General features: G+C 40.1%; 2 protein-coding genes across 4 annotated transcripts in view; one reads left to right on the top strand and one right to left on the bottom strand.

Annotated features, from left to right (window-relative positions):
• Positions 1-7144: 7144 nt before the first annotated feature.
• LOC144057819 (prostaglandin reductase 3-like) lies at positions 7145-10713 on the bottom strand. Its single transcript, XM_077575750.1, has 2 exons — positions 10066-10713; positions 7145-8270 (listed from the first exon to the last, which is right to left on the bottom strand). The coding sequence occupies exons 1-2, from the start codon at positions 10353-10355 to the stop codon at positions 7340-7342; spliced, it is 1221 nt and encodes a 406-aa protein (XP_077431876.1). The 5' UTR covers positions 10356-10713; the 3' UTR covers positions 7145-7339.
• tshz1 (teashirt zinc finger homeobox 1) overlaps positions 9805-26540 on the top strand; it is a 45277-nt gene continuing 28541 nt past the window's right edge. Inside the window, exons 1-2 of one of the 3 annotated variants that reach the window (XM_077575748.1) lie at positions 9805-9945; positions 11816-12351. In XM_077575748.1, the coding sequence (XP_077431874.1) occupies positions 12312-12351 (40 nt within the window). In that variant the 5' untranslated portion in view covers positions 9805-9945; positions 11816-12311. Of the gene's footprint in view, positions 9950-11215; positions 11626-11815; positions 12352-26540 lie in introns of those variants that run through there. The other 2 variants (XM_077575749.1, XM_077575747.1) reach the window with 2 other exon arrangements.

A 26540-nucleotide genomic window follows, 5' to 3' on the forward strand; every position in this document is an offset into this window, starting at 1 on the left:
TGTTTGCGCTATTACACTCCTTTTAAAAAATATATTTTATTTTGTATACACGTACACACATACTACACAAATAAACGTGGTCTCCGGGAAGGACGCAGACCCGCGCTGCCAGCACCGAGGGCAAGCGATGCCTCGCCGCCCAGAGCCCATTTACACTCCTTTAAACAACGCCTTTACTTTTTATGCTATGTTTTCGACTGAAAACCAGGAAGTATCGCGACTGGTCCTGCATGTTTGTTGACTCGGCAGTCACGTATAATCTCGAGAGGTTTTGCGGGACTTCCCGTCACATTCATAAATCAACTCGGCTAGTGTGTGGTGTGTTGATTGTGCAGTGTGGGTGCCTGCAAACCGTGACGATCAAGCTATCCTCCATTGCTCTGCTACATGTTCTGCACACAACCGCTTTCTGTGTTTTGTCTGCTGTGTGACGTATTTGGTGACGTGGATTATCTCGACAGCGATTGGCTGTCACTGACGGGTGGGCGCCAAAAGTTAAATTCAGCCAATGCCGACGAAATGGGCGAAGTAGCGAAATGTTTTACTACAATGCAATCGCGCCGCCAGAAATGCCTCCCCCACTGTTGGTCTGAACGTAGCATAATAAGGGGGTAAATTAATAGCAATTTTCTATTCTTCTAATTTCTAGTTCTTGATTGTAACAACGGCCACAAGAGCGCGGCTGATACTGGTATCGGCCATCGTCATGAGTACTGATACTCTGAAATTAAGATGAGTATCGGCCTGATACCGATACCGAGCATCAGGACTCATCCATCCTTAATAAAAATATCAGCTCTAAACTCAATCCATGCTTGGAAAATTGTTATAGTACTTCTCAATACTACATACAACTACAATAAATATTTTAAATCAATCAATCTTTATTTCAGACTCAAGGAAGGTCCATAAAATAACATAAAGGAGACAAACAGAGAATAGGTTATAAAATTCCAGTCCATACAAGCACTCTCTCCAGCGCCTCCAGAGCACAGAGGTGTACCTTAAACTACTCTACTCAAGCCTTATAAACACATTTACAATTTCATTTAGTGAATCCATGAGTCTCATTAAAAATGTCTAAAAATTAAGATCTGACTGTCAGTCATCATTTCACATTATATTTGCACATTTGTATACAAAGGCATAATTTTCTGATATAGTACTTGTATTTATAATCATTATATTGTGTTGGTGTGTGTTCTTATTTCTTCATCTTAAACTATTCCAAGCACTAGTTTTATATTTTAATTTCAACCCTCCACAAACCAATGCTTACTGATGAACTCTAGAGAGCACTGCCACACAAAAGGAGGCCTTTAGAATAGAGGAACTTCACAAAATCTCAGTTCCTCATTGAGGCCCCTGTCATTACATGTCAGACCCCCACACGGATGCAACTCCATCTCCAAATGACATCACTGGTTGCTAAGGCCATAGATGAATTCTTATGCATATCACACAGATGATTGTACATCATAACTGTCATTTGTGTGAAGGCTGCCAGTTTGTCGAGGAGCAAGTTGTGTCCCACAACCCCTAGCAACACCTGTCTGGCCCCGCTTCCTCCAGCCCTTATCTACTCAATCAGGGCGACAAGTTTATGGATGGCGCCTTCGTTACAATTAAGAGGGACTCAAATAATATAGTTATTTCGCCCCTTCATTAAGACTTACACAAGTGGTGCTGCCACATTCTGTAATTTATATCCCACTATATTTTGGCGTTGATGATGGACAGAGGAACAGACATATTGCTATTTGTTCTCAGACATGTGGAAGTGCATGTAGGACAAGGGAAAAAGAGTGGGTTGTGAGAGAGTGTGCATGTGGAGTACATACATGGTCTCAATAAACACATTCCCAATCATTCTGTCATGCACATCTCACAGCCTTTGCAGAGTTTAATAAATGACTTTAATTGGCTGTAGAGATGGGCTCGCGAAAGGAGGCTCAAATATCCCATTACGTCTTTCTTCCTTGTCTCTGTCACACATGTGCTTGCACACGCAGACAGGCACACTCCTGAATGAAGCCATCTCTTTACCTTTACTCACAGTTCCTGGGTCTGCTGTGGCTAATTAGTTGAGTGGGGTTTTAGGTTTGGTAATTAGACAGAGGCAGAAGTGACGGGGGCTGTGGGAGTTGGGGAGTTGAGGGTGTCTTACTGACTTGCAGGGAAAAAAACTGGACTGTCTGGAAGCACCAACAGCCAGCCAGCGTCCCTTAGGCATCTGGCGGTCCACACAGCAGCGATGATGTCTTTGTTTTGTGCCACATGTTACAGCCGCTAAAAACCTGGGTATTAAAAAAAAGAAGAAGACGTAATGAAGAGAGACCTCGTTTTTAAAATGTATACTATCACCTGGAATGGTAAATTTTTAAATAATTTACTAATCTGTTTAGTATAGGTGTAGCAGAATATACTTTAGATATAACTAAGTTCCTTCTATGTTATATAAATGCTACCCAATGTAAAATGCAGGTGTGCACCCACAGAAAACATTATGTGAATTATCAGATTTATTACAAGACATATATCAAAAGTTTTCTGTTTTGCTTAACCCTATGATTGAGTCCATAACATTGGTGCCATTTGCGTCCCCGTGCAATTACATGAAGATACATTTTCCTGCACATTTATGTGCACTGTTTAAAGCTAACATTCAATTCATATAAATGCCATGGCTATTGTTTGTGTGTTTTCTAATTATTATAATTTTTTTTATGTATTTATTTTATTTATCTAAAAGCCCACAAAGAGTTTCAGTACAAAAACTGATGACATGCAAAAAACAAACAAACAAAAATCTGAGTTGGACTATAATATACATTTTGAGTTGTCCAAATAAGTATCATCAAATTTAGTGCTTAAAAAAGGAAGGAGAAAAAAAAATTGAACTTTGAGTTTATTTTGAGAGTGTTACAAAACTGATTTGATGGAATGGCCTGTATAATATAAAAATAAATGAATTAGGACTATCACAATTAAAGTGTTCACTCTGGAGATTAATTTAAATTCATTAAAGCATAAAAAAAAAGATTTACTCAGTTAACTGTGTGGTGCAGCCAAACTTGGATGAGTCACTGGGGAGATGAATAAATATGGACTATAGGTGGTTTTACTTTCTGATTTACTTGCTTGATGTTTATTGGAGAACTCTAAATTAATTTGCACAAATGCAGAGCCAGATTCAAACATCATATTAGTTGTACACCTTTGGCGTATCATCTCAGAGCAAAATAGCCTGCTGAAGTTACCGCCACAGGGTCTCGCAAACCAAGTGTGGTGCTTGTTTGCAGAACTAAACCTGTAAAGGAGAATTTTCCAAACCTGTAAGTGGGAAGTTTTAAGAATTGTTACTGTGAGAAGAATATAAGATGCCTGTAAAGCTGTTCAACAGTTGTATTTTACAGGAGAATAATTGTATTCAAAGACCAAAGGTAGCTATTAGAACATTCTTTGAATCTAAATGTACTTTCAATTTGATGATTTTACATTAATTCCAAGATTTTACTCAAGGAAATGTCTGTTACAAGCTTTGAAGAATAATGTAAAAGCAGATGTAGAAAAATTTGATTAATCATGGTTAATTACAGAAAATTGTGTGATTAATTAGTTAGAACAATTTAATTGTGTGACAGCATTAAAATAAACAAATAAATACATACATATAAAAAAAACATATAACATAATGGATACACATTGATGTACAGTATATACATGTCTGTGTGTATATTTCTATATTAATTTGAGAAGAAATTGGATGCACAGTCTTTTTATTCCTTAATGCAGTGTTGATGGATTGGGACTCTTAACTTAACTCTTAAAATCAAAGACTTTAGACTCAGCCCGGGGTGCCAAAATGCGATATACCGTATGTATGTGTATATACAGTGTTCAGCATAAATGAGTGCACCTGAACAGATTTGTAAGAAGACCTTTAGTTTCCTTTCAGAATTAAGATTTTCTTTGGGATACTATTCCACAAAATACTCCCACAAATGTGGGCCATTGATAGCAAACAAGATTTCTCAATTAGTACACACACAAAAAATTTAGTTTTCTTAATAAGTAGACCCCGAGAAAAAGACAAATTCCAGGCCTAGCAGACATGTTGCTATCCGTAAGTCATGGAGGTCATAGAATATATTAGATGTAGTTGGTTTTGTTGTGCGATGCATACATTTTTTTTTACAATAGTTAATTTAATTAAAGTGAAGATTTTTTAATCTATGCATTCTATTATCCACCACGTCATGTTGAGAAGAGCATATTTTACAGAAAACATTTTGTCAAAATTTTGGAAATTGTTCATTGAGATATTGAATAAAATATTTACATTTTTCCAAGGGGGGTGCTGAACACTGTATATATGTTCAGGTACAATATTGGCAAGGACACAAATGAAGGACAGTGTTGCTATAATTATAGTTAGCTGTATGTAAATGTAAAATGTAGCTATCTTTCAAACAAACACTTGCTCTAATTTATTCCATTAACATCTTTTTTTTTATGTAGTTTTAGTTATGCCATTAGTTTTCATTAACTATATATATTTTTTTTAAAAAACAAACATGCTGTGAAGTAACTCTTTAATGCTCAGCACTACAATATACTGTATTTAAGTGGAAAATTCGATGAACTCCTGGTATCAATAAACACATATTACCATAGTACAAAAAGTCCCTCGAAAAGACTTTTGTAGTCTTTAATGTCTCGTTTACTCCCAACAGTTCCAGGTTGCTTCCCTATGTAGCAGGTAAGGAGCCTCTGTCTGCAACACAATCCAATTAAATAAAGAGTGTTGTCTCTCCAGGTTGCTGTGTTCTCTAATTGGGGCTGTGACTGCTCACTAATCAGCCAAGGTACAGGTGGGCCCTGGAGGACGCATAGACAAGGCTTCTCCTGTTAATTGAAGAGATGCTAAACGTGGCCTCCTCATTGCCATGCAACGTAGATGCAAACAGTAGTCAAGCATGCTAAATTTATCTAAACATCCATGTGCATCATCTCCCCTCTCACCTTTTGTGTCACGGGTTTATTTCTCCATTCCATAATGTTGAAGCAGCAGGGGTGTTTCCAGAGGTGATTGTGATAATTAAATGATCACCTGTTTGTGCTTTTGATCAACTTATCCTGTTTCATTTCCACCTTATTTATACCCTTTACCCGAGTCAGAAAAGGACAACTTTGAATGGATAATTATGCATGTAGCTGTAGACCTCGAGGAAACGGCAATAGCGATGCCTAATTTGAATTTACCTGTTTCCCCCTGATTTGCTCCACATGTAGTGTTGAAGCAAATTTGGCTGGGTGTGTTTGTGATTTCCTGTCCCATCTGGTCAAGTTAACCACTGTGCATGCTGCGTCACACCTGTAAAGTATATCACACTGGGTTGTACTGTGAGCGGCCACCTGGATGAGGAAATAACATGTCCACAGTATATTAAGGCTAAAGCCATCTCTGCCAGTCTTTTTTCCTACTTACTTTGATTCTCTGTCTTTTTTTTTCTTCTTAGGACTAGAAAACTTTTTGGGAGGCTTTTAAAAATTGTCCAGGTGTAACCCAATTAAATTTGAAAATATGCAGAATTAGTTAGTCCCAAGAAAGTTTGAATGGTTTACTGATACAAAGCATGGGAATGAAAATAAACGTCAAAGGGCAAGTAGGGTACAGTAACTCACTTTTTTTTTTTTTTTAGGTTTTCTTTGTGCAGTAGCCATTTTAAGTCTGACTGCTAGTTAACTGGACACATTTTTATTATGTGCAGCTTTGGGGCAAGTGAAGGCAAAGATTGATTGCTTGGATTGTGTTTCTGCCAGCTAAACCACAGGCAATAAAATATCAAGCACACCTGGAGCAGTATTCACTTTTGGCATATCCACATAAGCCCCTAAAAGACAAACAATGAAGTCTATAAAACATTTATGGTAGATGAAGAGCCGGAGAGCGCTAAAAGCTAGCAGAGTGAGGCATCTGGTCTGAAATGAGTAAAAGTGGGTATGAACATTAAACACTGAAATAATTTTGCAGCGCTAAATGTAATAGAGGTTAGATATACATTTATGCAAGATTTTTAAAGGGGAAGTCAACACCAAAAATTTCTTAACAATAATATTGTATGCTCTATGCAGCCCCAATCATCTAAATGTGGTATTCTGATTAATATTGTGTTTGTGGAAAATTAACTACAAAGCAAAATCAGCAGTTTTTATCCATCTCAGGGGGCAGCCATTTTGCCACTTTCTGTTGACTGAAAATGACACCACTGTTGCTCAGGTAATAACTAATCTTAGCTCACCTGTTTTCTGAGTTTGGTCATGTGACATTCGCAGGCTGAGCTGTGATTGGTCGTTACCTATATAAATAATGCATGTCTTTTCCTGCTTAATTCATATTCCACAAACGCATTATCAATCAGAATGCCAAGTTTAGATTAGTGGGGTCACATACAACACTTCCGCTTTAAATGCATACTTTATTCATTTTTCTGATCTTAATTACACTGGTCTGCATTAAAAAAAATAAGTAACAAGAATGACACACATTTTCTGGATGTTTTTTTTGTGTGGTTCCATTCAATTTGCCCCATATGCTTTTGTGTTACACGCTATGTGGTTGTCTTTTGCTTTTGGTAAGCAACTAGATAGCACACTAGCCCAGCCACGCAGCCTCAAGGGAACACTGCACTCTACTGACTTTTAAGCTAGGTTCCAAGAACCTGAACTGCCAAGGGATTGATTACTCTATATATTAGACCACTGAAAGAGATTTTGCCTCACTTTCTGCAAGGGTATTTGTATTTTTTTTGCTTAAGGCTCAGTGTACACTGTGTTATATGCATCATAGACTTATTGAGGTTTAGTTGGTAGGTTCAAGCATTCTTGGTTTAAATTGCAGTTATTGGAAAGTCACAATCTTTTTTCAGCTTTGTTGCGACAAAATAATCAGGTATTATACTTTTTTAAACATCAAATTGCAAAAAACAAAACAAATCCGGACCATATAAAAAAAAAAAAACAGGATTTGACATCCAAAACTACTTTAGAAAATGTTGTTGCCTACTTTGTTTACATGATTTAAAAAAAATGCAGCCCACTGTTATGATTGTGCAAAGTGAAAGTAAAATCCTCAAACTGATCAAACACTCAAAAACTGATTTTTTATTATTATTTGTGCTTACAAAGTAGTGCAATGTGTATCACAAACATTTTGCATCGCTGATCTATTAATTTGGTAAAATAGCCATTGCCAGTTCACTTCATTACATGCCATATTTGCATTGTTGCGGATTTTAAAGTGCATGTAGAATTTTTTTTTTTTTGGCGCAGACATTTACAGTTTACTATTTGAATTAGAGGGAGGTGCCACTTCGACGACAACCTTGCCAAGGTTCTTTCCTGCATACATGTAGTCCACAGCTCGGAAGACTGACTCCAGGCCAACAAACCTCCCTTCTTGGGCCAAATCCCCATAATCCACCTCGCACACAAGTTTGCCCGTGGCAAACATCTGCATCATACGAGTCAGAGCCTCCCTGTAGTCGCTTATGAAGTGAGGAAGGAAGAAACCTCGAATGCTTGCTGACTTCTGGAGAAGCTTTACGGGTAAAGTTGCCCCTCTGAACTGTGGGATTCCCGACGCAGACTGGTAACCTGAGATGAAGCCAATGACTATTAGTCTGCCTTTTTTCGCCAAACAGTTAACTGCCAGTTCTAAAGTGCTGCCCCCGACTGATTCATAAACCACGTCAATGCCTTTTGGGTACTCTGTCTTTAGGGTCTCAGCCAAATCCTCTGCTTTGTAGTTAATTGGCCTGTCGCACCCGATAGACTTAAGAAAGCCCGCTTTCTCATTGGATGAGCAGGTCCCGATCACGTGACACCCGGCCTGTTTGGCGAACTGCACCGCAAACTGCCCCGTTCCTCCTGCAGCCGCTGTGACAAGAACAGTCTCGCCTTTGGCCAGGTCACCCAGACGCTTCAAGGCGATGAAGGCGGTCGCGCCGCTGACCAGCAGGGTGAGAAACTCGGGCTTGACCGAAGGGACAGGCACACTTTCCTTGGCGGGAACCACAGTGTACTCAGCAAAGGCGCCGCTGCCAAAATAGGCCACAGTGTCCCCGACGGTGTAGCGGGAGCTGGCGCTGAGGCCGAGGCCGACAACCTCACCGATACCCTCAAATCCAGCGTCGAAGGGAGGTTGCACCGTCGGGTCGTAACGGCCTGCTGAATAATTAATATCAGAGGCGTTGATCCCCACAAAACTGAAAGACAATAAAAACAAACAACCATACATTTGGGGATGAAAGATGAGACATAAAACGGTTAACACAATGATCCGTCTTCAGATACATCTGCACTTGGATTTGTTCTGGAAATGATCCGCTTTTTCCTCTAGAAAAGAGCCGCAAGCTGCACTGACAGGAAATGCTTATATCACACAACGCAATGCATGATATCATGATTCATTGCCTTCAGATACGCGCAACAGACTGCACTTTGAAAACCATACATAGTTGCTTCAACACAAAGATGACTATTTTCATCTTTGGCAACATGATGGAGTGAAGAAACATGTGAGATGGAGGAAGTGAATAAATAAACTGACTTTATTAATAAAATATTTTAGATCAGCATTTGGGTCTCATTATTGTGCATGTTGTGTGTGAAGATAATGCTTCTGCAGGCTAGAGAGGGGTCAAGGTGATTGAATAAATTAATTGCAAATTAAAAAATAAAACTATTACCACAGACAAAACAGAGGTGACAAGGGGTCAAATAAACAGATGTGATACTGACATTCCAATCGATTTAAAAATAAGCTTAATTATACAGCTTTAATGATGTTCCATGGTTACATCCTCACTTACAATTAAATATTATTTTTGAAACATATTTATACATTAACATACTACATCTGAAAGTAAAATTAATTGGCTCATTTTATTTAAAAAGCAAAAGATGCCATCGCAATGAAGCTATCAGTTCATTTTGGAGGTGCTTTGCAACATTTAATCTGATGCGGAATTGTGGGAGATCATCCTGACAAAGGTGGGAATGTAAAAAAAAGAAGAGAAATGATACACTGCCATTATTTTCTCAGATTGCTGTTATGTACGCTTTCGTTTAGGTCTAAATATTTTGTTGTACGTAATTATCAGACAAGTCATAGACTTGTCAATATTTCTGTGAGACGATATGACTGGATTTTTATTTGTGAAAGATAGTGCGATTTTATTAATATTGGCTGAAAAAGTAAATGTGGTTTTCACCCCTTATGCTGACTTAAAACATCCGAGATACATAACTGTGAGATCGCCGCGACCAACCACCGCTAAGTCCCTGATGGTCAAAGGTCTTCATTTACAAGCAAATAATCACGATCCTGTAGGCTATAATGTAATCTTCACTTCGACTGGTGCAAAACTACATTTTATTGGGCCGTAAATGCCACAATATAAAACCCAAGCTAACTGCGTAAGACATATTTAACATAAAACCTCAAGTCAAGCATGTATATCTAATAAAACAACATTGGTAAAATATAACTTTAAGCTGGATTTATAACTTTAAAAAGTCTGTTATGTTTAGTCCTAACCGCCTTGCAACTGGATTGTGAGGAAATGCGTTTAAATTGTGGAGGCGCAGTGACCAGTATTGTGCTCCTTCAAATAGGTGAAAAGACAGTGCTGCATCTCCTCTATCACATCTACTGGTACCAGTGGACCCCCCATGACTTTGTGTTTGCAGGTTGGTGACGTAGACAGACATGAAGACAGAGAGAGGGAGAGAGAGGGAGCGAGGGAGATGCCAGATGGATTGATAGACAAATGCAGAGAGGGCGGAACTTGGAATTACAGTACAGCTCTTATTCCTCACGTATTTTGCCATCTTGTGATGTGGATGATTGCTGCTTCTGGTGGACATGGCTGAAACGAGGCAAGTAAGACTAAGCCCGCTTCTTTTATTTACAACTTGTAAACACATAACATACAGTACACATAGTGAGATAACACGCTTGTGGGTCTGTATTTAAAACGTGCAGAAATAAGAACTTACCGATTTCTGACAAGCAAGTCCGCGTCTGCGGGTGTCGGAACCGGAACAGTTTGCACCGAGGCGGCCTCTCTAAAACTGGGGCTCAGCTTGTTTACGACCATCTTTTTCATGCTGCTCGCTATGGAGGATCCTTTAAAATCAATGAAGTGCGCCGAGTAGGACATATCGATGATGGGGCGCCTCGGAACCGGAAGAAGTCCAGAAAGTGAGTCGGTGCCTCTCCGTCTCGAAGCGACGAGTGAAAACAAAAACGGCTTCCGAGCACTTTTCGCCCACATCGAACCGGACATTGCCCCCGAAATGTGACAAAGTTCACGGGCAACTTGAGGTGGCGTTAGCCTGCTAGAGGCTCGCCCTTCGCGCGTACAACATACAGGCCCAGCTCCGCTCTAACGTTGCTTCTAATCGAAAACAAACATCAATATACCGCGTAGTGCGACTCCCATTTTGCATCCGTCCTTACGTGGAGTATTTAACACAAAACGTTTGGTTGTGACGAAGCCTCGGTTGAAGAGAAGCACAGCAGCGAGCCAGCGACCCACACAAGCCAACTCGTCGGCGTCGTTGGAGTCCCTCCCCTTTCCTCTTCTTCCCGGACACGACACTCACTTCCTAGTAAGGTGAAACAAATCAATCCTCGGTTCCCAACACATCCACACCTCCGTTCCCACACAAAAATAACAACAGCGTGACTCACGTGCTCTCATTCAGCAGTCGAATAATATTAAACGTATAGCGTTTAAACGTCAAGCGACGTGTGTAAAGAGCTGTGTTGCATTCGCGGTCACATGTACACCTGTAAGCTTAGCTTGTATTGCTAATTGAATAGGCATATGTGAGCTTTTTGTGGGGTGTTGTCTGTATTTTAACCACGGTTTAATGACAGTCGTGTAACACTGACCTGCCAACTCGGGCTTTGTCGGTGCTGTACTTTTATTTTCTGTAAGTATGAAGTGGACGTGGTGATAATATTTCAGTCTGACTCAAGATTCTTGTTTGTGCGCTTTTAATGGCTACATGAGAATCTGATGGGCTGCTAATGTCGGGTTTCTTTTTACAGCAAAGCTGGGGAGAGGGAGGGAGGGAGAGCGAGAGAGAAAGAGAGCGAGTGAGAAAGGGGGAGTTGGTTGGGTAAAGGGACAAGACAATTAAAAAGATTGACAGGTAGCCTCCTCTGTCAGGGGTGACGCTTGTGGAGAAGGGGAGGAGTAAAAATGTAGCAGGAAAAGCCACTCGATGCGTCTGTCTATCAGTTGAGACTGTCTGAAACAGCTTCTGGATCCGCCGTGTTTCAATTTTTACTTTTTTAGGAGGGGAAAAGAGCTCGGATCTGTCGCCGGAGTAGCCCCCTCCTTCGTTTGTCCCCTCTTTTAAGAGACAAACGTGCTAGTAGTCCATGTCGATCTGATGTGTTGTTGGCGAAAGCTTTGGATGCGTCTTGTTCGCCTCTCAAGTGATCCCTTCCTTCTCACCGCATCAAACAGTCAAGCCACCCCTCAAAATGCGACTCTGTCCTCTAGATGCGATGAGATGATCATTTGCGCCACTATTCGAGCGTAGGTAAGAGAGCAAGACAATCGTTGTGTTTATTTTTTTTCCACGCCAAAAGAAAGTGGGTTGAACAGGAGGGAGGAAAAGTCTCCGCCGGACGAGTGAGGCTGGATCCGGGCGGGTTGAGGTGGCGTAGTGGTGACGGAAATGACATTAACCCATCTAACGCCTGTATGTCTTTTATGTTCCTCTCTTTCAGGGTTCTGGCTTCGAAAGAAACTGAAGGGACTCGTTTCTTACCAAGAAGTGTGCGTGCGGTTAACGTCGGACTTATTTGTTTTGTTTATTTATTGCTTTAGTTTTGTCGCGTGTAAAAAGTGCAGCAAACTATCGCTCCATTCAAAGACTATATGAAGATTTTTTTATTTTCTTCAATCAGGTGAACTGTAAACTTTGGGTTTGGAGCTTTTTGCTCCTCTTTCCAACCCGACCACGAGGGAGATGAAGGAAGATGATATTTGATGGACATGAAGGTCTCCCGAGTTGCTCCAGTCCGTTCGTAATTTTTGAGCTCCACGTCGCAGGAGCCGATCCAGCTATTACGTCTAAAAATATCCAGTGTGAAAAAGAAGACTGACATTTTCAGCTCCGAGATCAAACACTCTCCCACCAAAAAGGGATGATTCTTCACCACTGACAGTCTTGAGTTCTTTGTAATTTCTGCATGAGAAACACTGTGGAGGCTGACGGTCACTATGCCGAGGAGAAAGCAGCAAGAACCGCGCCGATCAGCAGGTATAACCCGCCCCTTCTCCACAACCATTTCTCACCCTCTAGCCAAATACTCTACTTGTTTTATTCACTCAAGCCCTCTATTTAACATTGTATTATTTTGCTTGTGCTGCATGCTAAAATCACATGATTTAACTATTGAATTACATTTATTTTTGCTACCTCACTCCCCACTTGCAGAAATTACACACGTTTCTGTACATTGATCCATCTCGATTGGTATCTACTATCTGGGACATTTTTGGGATGGGAAATTTAACTGAATGTTTCCGTTCGGGGGGATAAAAATAAGCTTTTGAAACCCAAGAGTGAGTAATGATGGGAATGAAAGGGGGAAACTGGTGAGAGAGGATTATTTTCTCTTTTTTGTTATTTTATTAGAGGATTGCCATCCTTGATTTGACTGGTGATTGATCGCCTGTCACATGGCTCTCTCTGATCTGTTCATTCCTGATAAACTTCAATAAATTCCCTCTGCAAAGGCAGGCATGCTTTGTCAGGTTAACACTCCACCCCTCTGTTGTCTCAGCAAGGATCAGAAAAAGTTTTGAATTACAACTGGAAAATTGATTTTGAGGGAGCAAAGTAAAATTAAAAGAAAGGATGGTGTGCGTGCTGAGTGGTTAATTGTAAAAAAAAAAAAAATGCATCCAAACATTTGTCACATCAGAGGTTTCAGTCATTTCCCTCACTAAATGTTGAAATTTTATTTTTGTATTCCCATCCCAATTCACCTTACATCCTCTCCAACAAGACTCGGTGTAGTATCAGGATCGATATCCAGTGCTGAAGGGGAGTCTAATATTTACAGTGTGGCCAGCTGATAAACCCAGGTGTTGGCAGAGGGCCGACACCATTGACTTCTAGTGGTTTGGATCTGGACTCCCCCCTTTTCCCCTCTCGTCTCCCTGCAGCCTTTAAACAAATGTAAATGAGTGACAGGGGTTTCTACCTCTGTGCTAATGAGGCCGACTCTTTGAAGTTAGGCATTAACAACTCGAGTGAACAAAAGACAGTTACAGAATTTTAAAGAGATTTTGAAATATGAGGTGCAAAGCGGGTCGAAGAGGAGGGCCAGCCGGCGAAGACTTTGAACTCGGCAGGTTTTATCTTTTTAAGCGTAGAGCTGCTGCTAGTGATGTTGAGGAGGAGGAGGATGTTGATGATGTGGAGGAGTAGAGAAGGTGCAACCGGTGCTCACATTCGACTTATTTCTGTCTGCCTTTCCAGCAAAGCTGTGTTTACGTGAATTCAGGCCCAGACTGTGAGAAAAACACTCAGATTTAGATTTTCAGGCAGACTTTACTTCCCTTGAGTGTATTGTGTGCATGTTGGGGGTTTGGTTATTTAAAAAAAAAAACCTCTGGAAAAGGGTACCCTTGTTGGAATCAGAGTGACTCTCATTAGCCCACTGCATGAAAACATGACATCTCTTTGACCCCTCCATTCCCCACGCTCCCTCCCTCCCATATCACACACCCCATTGATCCATCACATTGTCCACTGAGTGCCATCATCTGTTGTAATGGTCCATCACAACTTGGCGCTCAGGATGTTTTCTATTCTCTCTTCAGCACTACCGTCGTACATAATACCAGCCTCTCACTCTGCCGTGATCCAAATCGCACCAAATCACTAATACACACACACATACACACCAGACTAACGTGAGTCTCCAATGGGAGCAAATAGTAACCTGTGTCTACCTACGAGTACAGCAAGAACAATGCTTAAGTTAGACGTAAATCAAAGCTAAAAAGTTGGAAACAAATATTGGTATATATATAGCAATGTAAGAACTCTTAATTGTTATATTTTGGAAATTCTGAATTCTTTAATATTGCCGGTATTATTTTCTTATTTAAAAATCATTAATATGGTGCATTAGGTTGCAAGGTGATCAAATTCTGCCGGTCATGTCAATAAGTAAAAATAGTGTATGGGGAATCCCTAATGCTCATCTTAATTTTTAGTTAATATTTTGTGTTACTCTTCCCCAAAAAAGTTTCTGAAACCGTTTTTTTTATAATGTGACATTTTTGTAAATCAATTAAAATGGACATAAATAGATGATCCTACGCTCATTATTATTTTTGTTTAGTTTTTTTGTTTTGCTTTTAAATAATATAAAACGCTTGTTTAAAAAAAGTGCAAGTGGATCAATGTCTGTAGACCAAAAAAGGTGTCTATTCATTTATTCACATTTTCACAAATGCACAAACTTGTATCATTGAACAACATTATTGATGAGAAGGCAAAATGAAAAAACAAGTTTGATGCTGTTTTTTACTAAGTGTAACATTCAGGTTAAAAGGAGGAAGATAAGTAGGAGGAACACATTTAATTTTTTATTTCTGTGGCCCATAATGGTAATTATAGGTATGTGTGAGTGTGACAGAGAGACTGTATGTGTGTGTGTGTGTGTGAGTGTGTGCGTGTGTGTGTGGGCGTGTGTATGCGCGCGCGCAAGTGTGTGTACATTCAGAGGAGTGAGTGAAGGGGGTAAGGTTGCTATACCCGTCGGCTTCATTAGAGAGAGCCCTAATTATCTGTGCAGCTGATGGATTTGTGACAGGCCCTAACGATTAATGCTGACAAATTCAGTAAGGTGTCAAGTCCGCAGCTGCCTTGATGTAATCAAGCTGATATTATACAGTCCCTATAGCCTCTAGTGCAGCACCAACTCAATTTGCCTGTGCAGGTGACAAATGGACTTTGCTACCTGACTAATCACGCCAGGAGACAATGCCAGTTAATGACCTTTAGTAAGCCCTCGCCATCCTCACCGCCACCCCTCATATAACCTTGTAATAAGCGCACCCCATCTTTTTGCTAATTGTTTTGCTTCAAATTATTTTTTTTCAAAGGGATTTTTCAAAGTAAAAGTGGAATGATATGTTTCTCTTAAAAAAAAGTGAACGGGCGGATCATTTCCAACTGTTGCAGAAGTTTTCAGTTTTGTATTAATGACCAATTCCAACGTAATGATGTAGAAGCTTCCCGTGAACGCTTTTTAAAATAAGGAATTTCGTAGACATGTTTACACTTTTGCACATTTCGTGCTCCTTGGACTAAATCACAAACACATCAAAACATTTTGACTGTGTGAAAGTATAAAAAAAAAGAAGAAAAAAAAGCGGCGTCCCGACTCAGTTCTGTCGCTGCCTTGCTGAAGGCTTCCAGTTTATTCCCAGCTGGAGGCTCGCTGTGCCCAGGGATTAATGATTTTGCATGCTCGGGGTAGCTAAGATTACACAGCGACCTTTGTGCTCTTACTTGATGATACTGTTAGGTGATAGTCTCCCCCCGAAATCAACAGTATGCACAGATTTATGTGCCCCTACCCACTTATATGTCTGCACCACTGTCCCGAGGAATGTTTCGTCAATAGGTGTGCTTTGTTCCCTTTATTAAAAGAGTTTACCTTAAATGTTTGTTTTAGCAAAGGAATTGCTAATTTTTTTTGTCCTTCTAAAATTCATTTGTGATGTAAGGTTGTAATGATAAGTCCACAACTTAAGAGAAAAGTGTGTTTAAATCAAAGGTAAAAATGTTTTGTATATGAAATAGAGTGTGTAAACGAATCCATTCCAAGAGTGTTGTAACAGTGTTAGAGAGAGTGGATCTTAGCACGGACTGGTGTTAGTTTTCATGGAATGAATAACTTGAACGGGTGTAATGGTAACCACACAATGTTAGTCATCCTCTGCAGGAGGATGTGCAGGACCTCTTCTCAATTTTTCGTTCCCCCACAAAAGTGCAGAGCACAAAAACAACCTCAGAAGAGCAGCTCCACATTTTCATCAGGTCCGAGTCGGGCTGGGCAATAAATCAAAATAATTTGATACATCGTCATTTTAAAAATTGAATCGTTAAAAATTTGCTTAATCGTGCAATCGAATTTTGTCTTCTGGCTTATTAAAAGCTGTTGTTCTTATGTTCTGTTATATTCAAATGTTTCTGTGAGTTGTAATTTTGCACACGTAGCAGAATGCTGGATGGGTGTTTTTTAAGACATGTTTACAATAACTACTAACTACTTAATTGTGGCATTTAAGAACAAACTATGAATGTTAAATTTATGTTATAACACATTTAGAATTAGTATACATCATTGTTGTCTGAACATTTTTACACAGGAATCATTTTTGAATAAATTAAACCTTTAAATAAATGTTTGTTGGGTTTATTAGATTAAAATCGATTAAAATCGTAATCATCACAAATGACTGCAAAAATCGAGATTTAAATTTTTGGCCATATCGCCCAGCCCTACGTTTGACTGTCAAATCTTTTCATTCAACAAGCCATTTTATTTCCCTGCTTTAGTTGTACTGTGTGTGTTCTAGGCATTCCCTCATAGTCTGTGTGTGTGCGCGCGTGTGCGTGGCTGTGTGTGGTACTCAGACTCGGCTTGAGGTTACTATGGTTGGAGCAGCATTTTTAATAGCAGGTGGCATTGATTGGCCTCATCGATAGCCATTTTTCCTCCTGGGGCATCTCACAAACAAATTGTTAAATTTGCATGTGGGATTCGGGCCATTGAAAGGTTAAACCATGTGTTACGTTCACGTCACCAGGACTGCTGGTCTGCTGGCTTGCATCTCGTCTGTTCTCGCTTAGAAATGAGTGTTCTCTAAAACTGTTGCAACAGTGGTATTGATTACTAGTAACTAATAGCAGCTATTAGTGAGGTTTAAACATTGTGTTCTCTCATAGCTAAGGAAATAAAATGCATGATATGCAGACCCCCTCTCCCCCCTCCTTGTTTGAGGCTGTTCTTAACCAGACATGCCCCCAGGGCACTATGCCACAAGCGGTTGTGTTGTCCTTACTGCACTTTACACAAACAGAAAAGGATGCGCACACACGCACACACCTCTACCTAATGGTTAAAGTGGAGCCGGCAAGACTCCATGGGAGGTCAGAATGGAGGTGGCTTAGTATGATGGGAAATCATATCATTAAAGTAGCCAGATGTGCTTTGTTGCCTGCCTTGCAGCGCATAAAAACAGCAACAAGTCATGGGATCCAAAAAAGAATGAAAAAAAAAGGCAGAGTGAGTCAAGTTTAAAACAGATAGAAAGCTGCCCTCTGGGACTGAGCTGACAAGCAGCCTTATTCCTGATTTCCATAGAAAAACAAGTTCCCCCTGAATAAAGTTTTTTTTCTTTTGGTGCTTAATTTTACAATGTTGTAGCAGCAGAACTGATCACTTTTTTTTCTTCTTTTTTCGCTTTGGTGAAATTAAGATTGGATGGAAATTTATGATAAATGCTGCACGCTTGCTGTTATCAGTGCTTTGTTAAGACTGGCTTCGTACAATTTGTTTTCATAGAGGATATGTGAGATTTAAGGGCAACTACATCATCAACATTTTCCTTTGGCACATTCTTTAAAGACTTGAGGAAGACAAGAGAGGAACCGTTCGAGAGTAGTCATGCAAGATTTAAGAAGCACAAATTGACATCTAAAATTTTCTTAACGAAAGTATTACATTTTTGCAGCCAGGGTACATTTGCTCTGATCAGTGCCTTGGCCCCACAAGAGGCTACGTGTAAGACTGCTAGAGCCAAATTTAACATGTTGCTTCTATCAATAAAAGATGAGCAATTACAGAATATTTTGTCTAATAAGTATTTGAATTCCTCAGTGCAAGCAAAAAACAACAACAACATGTAGCTTACCCACTCATTACATCATTAAACAGGGGGAATGAGAATCAGAGCTTTGATGCCAACAAACAAACAAGATGGGCCCACTACACGAGAATCCTATCCAGGGACACCCAAACCCTGCATGCTCCTCCGCCTCTGCATCATCTAATGCCTCTCTCTTTCTCGCGCTTTCTCCCCACAACTCTTTCACACACCTCTCATCTCTCCTTCTACCCCTGCACTTCCCATTCCTTGCACTTTTACACTCTCCTGTGTGTTTATCCTCTCACCATGCTGGATAAATAATTGCTCTCTGACACTCCAAAGCATCAAGTGAATATGTGTGCGCGTGTATGTATAGATAGATAATAACACTCTTTTGCTTTATCAGTTAGGCTCTTATTGGGTGTTTCTTTGCACGTCGTCATGAAATACTGCATCTTCTCAACAATATTGTGAATTTAGCTTATTGTTTTTAGCCTTTAAAGTGGATGCAGGTTTAGGTGGGCACCAGAAGCATCAAGTCGGGCTCTAAAAGGATTGGCAAGCAGTCAAAAGGGTGGAGGTGCAGCTTTTAGGATGGGGATTAGAGCTGACAGATGAATGAGACGATGGACAAATTCTCCCCCAACAGCTGTGACCGCCGCCATTATCCTGACAGGTGTCAATTAAGAATTATTGCAGGCCAAATGCCCCTTCCCCCACTATTTTCTTCCCCACACACATATACACATTTAGTTCTATTCATCCCAGCTCCACCCCTGGCAGACACGCACACACGCACGCACGCATGCACGCACACACACACACAACGGGAAGCCTGGCGGGTCGCTATTAGTGCCTCGAGTTTCTTGGATGAGAAAACAATAATGTGGTGGTGTGTGTGTGTGTGTGTGGGGGGGGGGGGGGGGGTGGGGTGGGGGGTACTTGCTCCTCTACTGTAAATGCAGGCATGTACAGTGACATAACCCAAACACATAATTTTGACCACCTGCACTCTTCAAACCTGCCAACTGTTACAGATTGTCTAGGTTGTTACAGGAATCATTGAATGCTAGCTTGTTATGCCCATAAACACTGATTGTTACGGCTATGAAAAGAAAAGAAAAAATCACGTGTCACATTGCAAAATGAGTTTGTAAATGAGAAAAATTACTTGGTAGATAATTGTAATCTGTAATCTGTTTGACAACATTCCATGGTAGATGCAACATAGTTTTTTGGTACTGTCAGTAAAGTACTGCTCACTCATGTGCAGTGGAAGCTAGCAGAAGCATCATACTTTGAATCATTTGTATTTATCTGTTTCTATGTCGGTCCTTGAAAATATGTCTTCACATGAAAATATCACTAAAAAGTTAGGGGACCGCTACACGTGCGTGTGTGCATTGTTGGAATATCAGTGTATTTTAATAATTTTGTCATTTATTTATTCATTGCAGTATTAATATTAATTTTATTCTTAATATTAACATTTGCAATTGCAATTATGGTTTTAGTAAGGTTTGTACACAGTCTTGTGCTGTCTCATGTGCAGTTATATTGCTGACATAATTTCAAAAATATGGAAATGCAGAAGAATTGTTCTGCATCATACTGAGACTATAAATTTCCATCAGCGGTTGTATCGTTGTCATGTAATATGTTAAAGAGTTCGATTTGCAGCTTCATACTAACTGAGATGTCGCTTGACTCGATCTAGTTACCCACCATGTTGGTTTAACACATGGCCGCCATTATTCTACATTCTCCATATGCCATTCTACATTTTCTAACTTTATTTCTGCTGTGGCACAGGGTTTTATGATGTTATGCTTCATCAAAGTGCAGTGAGTAAAAGACCGGCAGACCGTAGTGGTTTCAGTGTGTGTGTGCAACAGATACAAATGAGTTTATTTAAGTAACCCTTTCTGTCAAACACCAATTTTCTAATTATAGAGCATATCACATGTGTTTGGTGTATTTTAAAATTTTATTGACCTTTTGGCACACTGCTCACACTGTTAGGTTCTGTAATTAATGCACTTTCCACTTTCATTACAGAATAAGCATGAGGCTGCTTTGTAGAAGCAGGAAGCAAAAAAAAACACGCCATACAGAGGGTTCTCCAGAAATACGCACATGGGTTTGCATGTTCATGTTGTGAGTTTTGCATTTACTCCCTAGAAATAATTTTCTACACCTAGATAAGATAATATTGCTCTTTTTATTTCCAGACTCCTGCTCTAATTGCATATCATGTATTATAATAAGAGAAGCCCTTTGAGCAAAATTCAGGCTGTTACATTATTATGGATCACTTTTTTCCCTCCTCAATACAAATCAAACTCAGTTGTTTTTTTGTTTTTTGTTTCTTATTTCTTCTGGCCTATATCTTTTCTTGCGTCTGAAACTGGAAATGGCCTGTTCGTAGTGATTATCAGACCTGAAAATATTCTCATCCCCATGCAAATCACTTGCATACATGCTCTCTTATCATTCTTGCTTTGCCCCCGCTCACCCTAAACGCTTGTGTGTAATCAAAGTAAACGGCAGCTAAAGCTAAAAGGGAAATGCTCTTTGTGGAGATGGATGGAGGGATTAAATATTAACCGGATGCGGCTGACTTAAGGCAAGTGTTTTACATAGCTGCTCTTGCCGCAGATGCCGCGCATTGATTCCATCTCCCTGGCGCCTTTACCCATTTGGCTGCCTGCTGTTAATTTTTCACTATCATGGTGCTGGCTAGGCCTTTAGAAAACAGAAAGGGAGGCCAATGAGCGGATCACTCATCCACCTCGAACCCCTCTCCTCATCCTGTAGGGGCAGGTGAGATGGATGATAGCAATTTGAAATTTTGTTTGTGCCTGTGATCATCAAGATTGTTTTTGGTATTACCATGGTGTAACGATTGCAGTGATTAATTGAGGTGCATGTGCGCAACTTGGAGCGTAGGAATGGGGCAGACTCGATGTAGCAAGTTCTCCGCCTTCACTGCATTTTGCTTGTGAATGTGTTGTTTATCAGCTGACCTTGAGGTCCAACATGGGTGCCTTTGGCCTGACAAACAACCGCACACTGCCCCTCTTGTCAAGTCACTTCCTTCTAGTGTTAATTTCGTCAACGAAAACTAAACAAAAATAATTTTGACTAGACTGGACTAAAACCCTCATTAATAAACAATAACTGGGACTAAATTAGTATGCATTTTTGGCGAGTAATGAAGACGAGATGAAAATATACTTCACTTAATAAAAACTGGACTAAAATCTATGGACATTGTAGTTCTTGAACAAAAACGAGACAAACATTATATGATTTTGTCAAATCTTGTCTCTGCTAATCTGTCACGTCTGTGACACTGTCATGTGTCACACAGTGACACACTCCTATTCAAATCTGCAGCTAGAAAGTGCAACATGCACAAACACATGGGACAGACTGGAGGTTCATGGTGAACGGTTAAAAAAAAAAGAAGTAAACTATAGTTATCGTAACATTAATCTAATGGCTATAACGTTCCAACATAATGTTAATCCAACCGCTAACTAATGTAATATACTGTAATTGTGTGTCAAGTTGTTTTTCATCAAAAAGATGAGACAACATTTTATGTGAAATAGTTTTAGGTCCGAAATGTCCAACTTTATCTGCTGACAAAAAAATATACATGGGTAAAATGATTGTCCTGACTAGAACTAGACTAAAACTAAATCTAGACGAATAAAACAATGTTTTCTTGAACTAAAAGACAAAAATGCTAGATTTATAGTTGATTAAAAATGGACAATAAAAACGCGACGAGGTTGACTAACTATGTTAAAAACTAACAAGCATGATTAAAACTGGATTAAAACTGGACTAAAACTGAGACTCAATTAAAAAATGGCTGATCAAATTGACACTACTTCCCTCATTTACTTATATTGCTTTCTTCCCGCTGTAATTGTAAGACAAAATCAAAATCACATTCAGCAACAATAAAAAAGCCATAGTGGTTTCACTATGTAATGTATGTAGACGGATATTAATGGTAAGAGTCTAGTGACCATGTGCATATTCAAAGTATTTGTTGTCTCTATATGTATGACACTGCATCCCGTGGCTCACAGAGGCAGTTTGTTAACAGGGGGTGCTTACCAGTTGTGGTGAAACCCCCTCTCTACTAAATACACTCGCACACGCACACACTGCTGTCGACAGCATTGTGAGGGCCTTCTGGCATCTATAAATGCAGTGTTGGTACTGCTCTACCCTGCAGTCGTCTGACATCGGCACCACTCATCACTCAGTCCTAATGATGCCTTGTTTTCCCACCCCCCACCTACCCCCCATGCACACAACCTTACCCCAGCCAGGGAAGACATCTGATGGGGTCGTGAGGAGGGCATGACCTCCAGGTGGCCGCAGTCCGGACAATCTGTGAATTCCTTGTAGAGTTTTGTTTGCTCTCTTTCTCCCTTTGGCTTAAGTTTCATCCTCCTCATCAGCTGACTTTGTATGTATGTTTGTACACTGTATGACACATAAATAGCTATGAGGTGATTTTTAATTGAAAAAAAATGCCTTCATAATTATCTGCTATTCCACCGATAATGCTCTATGTCCTATCCCCTTGCTAGCAAACCACAAAAAGTCTATCTGGGTGGGTGGACTTTACGTAGTGCATGGTTACATAGAGACAAGTTTAGAGTTTATGAAGTGTTATTGTATATGCTAATTGCTAACTAAATAATATAGATTTGTTCAGTATAGTTGGGAGGAAATGTATAACAGAGAGGATAATAACAGGTAGATTTAGGAATAAAGTTGTTTTTGACAGACCTTTTTTAATCTGTCACATTTTAACTAGGGATGTTCGATACCACTTTTTTTTCATACCGATACCAGTATGAGTACTCAACTATTGACCAGTTACTGATACAATACCAAGTACAGATACCATTAGTACTTTTGATTAGGGCTGGGTTTAAAAAAATGAATAATTGATATTGAATCAGTTTTACTTTTCAAGTGTGATATCGATTCATAAAACCACAAATCGATTATTTTAATACCTCTTTTTTCCCCATAAATTAACAAGAAAATAGAATTTTAAAGAGCAGATTTTTTTTGTATATTAGTTTTCTTGAAATTTACTGTTCACATGAATTTAAAAGTATATTCTCACATTTATGAAAGGTCTGACTTATTGCACTTTATGGGAATTTAATGTTTCTGTAGTTTTTTTTTTAAATCATGTTCTTGATATTGAAGAATAGATGTTCCGTAATTAATCAATATCGAATTGAACTGAAGTGAATCAAATCGAATCGGGGAAGAAAAAAAAAAAAAAAAAAAAAATCGAAATCGAATCGAACTGAACTCTTGTGAATTGAAATTGAATCGATTGAGGGAATTTGAATCGACACCCAGCCCTACTACGGATATGCCAAACTTCCTCCAAAAAACAATGACAGATTTTAAAGAGAGACCTATGTCCTCTATGACCTATGTATATGTCCTCATATAGCATTTGTCCTTGAAAATGCATAAAATTAATGGCCATTTCATTTCTTCTTATTTCTTATTTCTAGTTCCTGATTCTAAACTGGCCGCCGTCGTGAGTACCGATACTTTGAACAAAGGCAGGGTATTGGCCTGATACCGATACCTGGTAACAGTACTCGCCCATCCGTAATTTTAACAGAATTTTTTAACGTATCTTGCTCCCTAATTGATTATGATGATGGGCCGGAGTGACTGACAGTCATCATTTTTGTCCATACATGTCCAACTCCAAATTGTTGTCTTCTGTGTATCATACCGAAAAACATACCCGTCATGCCTAACTCATTGATTCCTGACATATTTCCTTTTTTGGCTGTTAAATCCCCACAGCACCAATGACAGGTCAGCCGTTGAGAGAAATAATGTACGATACGATACGATATACTTTTACGTCTCTGTGTGTGTCAGGGCAGAGGGAGTGTCTGACCAGAGAATGAATAAAAAAAAGTATATACACAAGAAAAGGAAAGACAGAGATTGCTCTTACTAAAGACCACCCATTGCGTGGGCGGTGCATGCAGAGGAGGGGTCAGTTGGATGCTGTGATAGGCTGTCCGCCAGGAAGGCGGCTGAGGGTTGGCCTCCTGGGAACGGTTCATTGGCTGGATCCTTTTGCAATACAAAATAACATCTCTACATCATAAGTGTTTGCACCGTTTGAAGATTGATGGTGCAGGCTTCTTGCTTTTCAAGTGCTTATGTTTATACTTGCATGTGTGTGTGCGTGGCTTACTTTTCGAAGTTCAATCCCAGTTCCTGTGGGACTGTGCGTGTGTGTGTGTGTGTACAGTTAAGCTGCATGTGCTCATCCTCCAGTCAAACACATGGATGACAGATGACCCAGTGGGAGACACCAGTCATCCTGCTTAACTGGAATTTTGCCCCCCCCTCCTCGTCCTCCTTTCCTATTCACCTCTTGGCTTGAAAAGAAACTGTGTACTTTGTTTACTTCCTCTGTTTTAGTCATAAATCCTGGGGGTTCAACTCCAATGCAGCGTTGACCCCTTTCCTGAAGTTTCAGCCTTGTATAGGATTGATAATAGCAGCATGTGTGCATGCAAGCCTGTGAGAATGAACTAGCTTCAACCTGGCTGTGTGCATGTCTCTCTATTGCTGTCGAAAGAGAGAGGAGGTGGGAGCCCACTAGACCAGGGGAAACCTAAATCCTCATATAAAAAGGCCATGCACTCAACCCGGGCTGAGGGGAGGAGGGAGAGCGCAGAGGGAGAAGGGACAAGCGAGGTAGACAGACATTGGGATAAGGAGAGAGAGGGGGAAAAAAAGTTGATTTCCTTTTTCAGCAGAGCCATACATCACAGGGCCTCCCAGCTGCAGTGTCACAAGCTGACAGAATGACATGTGTCATTTATCAAAGGGGCCAGGCGGGGGCCTTGGGAAACGCGCACCACAAAGCCTGAGAGAGTTCATTCCAACACTCAACCCTCCCTCTCTCCCTTGTTCCCTTCCTCCCTCATCTCTTCAGCCTCAACCCGCCCCCGCCGTTCACTCTCCTCATTTTCTTTCGCTACAATCCCCCTTCCCAACGTCTACCTCGACCCTCCCTGTTCACTTTGCCTGGTGCCGGGAAAAAAAGGCCCGTCCGTCTTCTCTACAGTCACTACAACTGTGTGTACCTGGTGTACTTAGTGAGTGACTACTGTGTGAGCTCACAATTATATAAGAAGTTGCTTGTCAGTCCAACCCAAACAATATTGTGAGTAATTTAACTTTGGAAACCAGTTTATATTTTTCAGCAGCAATTAGATAATTTACTCGCAATAACACACATCACTTTATTGTTGGAGTTAAATCAGCACGTCTGTTTGAAGACATTTTTATTGGCTGCCTTCTGGTTCCTCTCTCCCTATAACATTCTTAGCTTGCATTGACATTCTGGATACCTGCCACAAAAGTGTCGTTTGACAAGGAGATTACTGTTTACCTGGTTGGTTAGGCCTCTGTTGGAGGTCTGAGGGGCCATGAAACACTTGAGCACTTGATGGCACATTAAAGAACTCATGAGATTGCAAAACGTCTTGCATAAAGGAACACCTGTTGTAACCAACGATTACGTTATGTCAGTCAAGTCACAGAATGCTTTCTTCAACTTTTTGGAGGTAATGTCTTAGCATCATGCATTTGCACCTCTTCTGGCTTCCACTCATCCATCACCGGCTCACCTTTCATCTGCACCCTTCATCCATCCACATTGTCAGTCCTTGCCAGGGTTAACTTCATCCAAGCCAGTTCCAGAATCATTGAAGCATCTCACCTGGATGCCCTTCCTTTTTGTACTGTCTTGAAAATGCTTTGGTTGCTTTGTTGCTCATTGTTTCCCACTTAACTATATGTTAATGCTTTGTAAATGATCAGGGTTGCTGCATAATTTTTTCATGAAATAATTGGATCTATTCTTTCTTTATATAAGTTACAACAATAGACAAATTACACACACAAAAATTACGTTTTTGTGTTTTTATTGAACACAATATGCAAACATCACAGTGCATGGTGAAAAAAGTACAGTATGTGAACCTTTGGATTGAATTACCGATTGAGCCTCCAATAACAGCAATAACCTCAACGTTTCCTATAGTTGCAGATCAAACCTGCACAATGGTCAAAATGAATTTGGAGTTTTGCAATGTGGGGCATTCCCCTTCACAAAACTGTTTCATTGCAGCAATATTCTTGGGTTTCCGGCCTGAATCACTCTCCTGAGGTCATGCTACAGCATCTCAATCGGGTTCAGGTCTGGACACTGACTACTCGAGAAGGTGTATTTTGTTTCGGTTGATGCCATTGTCCCGTTGATTTACTTCTGTGCTTTGGTTGTTGTCCTGTTGCATTTTGAGGACCATTTGGCAGACAGCAAATTGTCATGATAAACTTAGGACTTGATTTTTCCAACATCAGTAATTCATGCAGGCCCTGAGATAGCAAATCAGTCCCAAACAATGAAGCTCCACCATACTTAACATTTGGCATAAGATATTAATGGTAGTG

This window comes from Vanacampus margaritifer, chromosome 9, assembly GCF_051991255.1.
Source record: "Vanacampus margaritifer isolate UIUO_Vmar chromosome 9, RoL_Vmar_1.0, whole genome shotgun sequence".
NCBI lineage: Eukaryota > Metazoa > Chordata > Actinopteri > Syngnathiformes > Syngnathidae > Vanacampus > Vanacampus margaritifer.

Bases quoted from the DNA above. Each gene is read 5' to 3' on its own strand.
- LOC144057819 (XM_077575750.1), bottom strand. From the start codon at position 10,355: ATGTCCGGTTCGATGTGGGCGAAAAGTGCTCGGAAGCCGTTTTTGTTT. The intron at 8,271-10,065 runs GTAAGTTCTTAT...ATTGTCTTTCAG, and splicing joins GACTTGCTTGTCAGAAATCG to TTTTGTGGGGATCAACGCCT.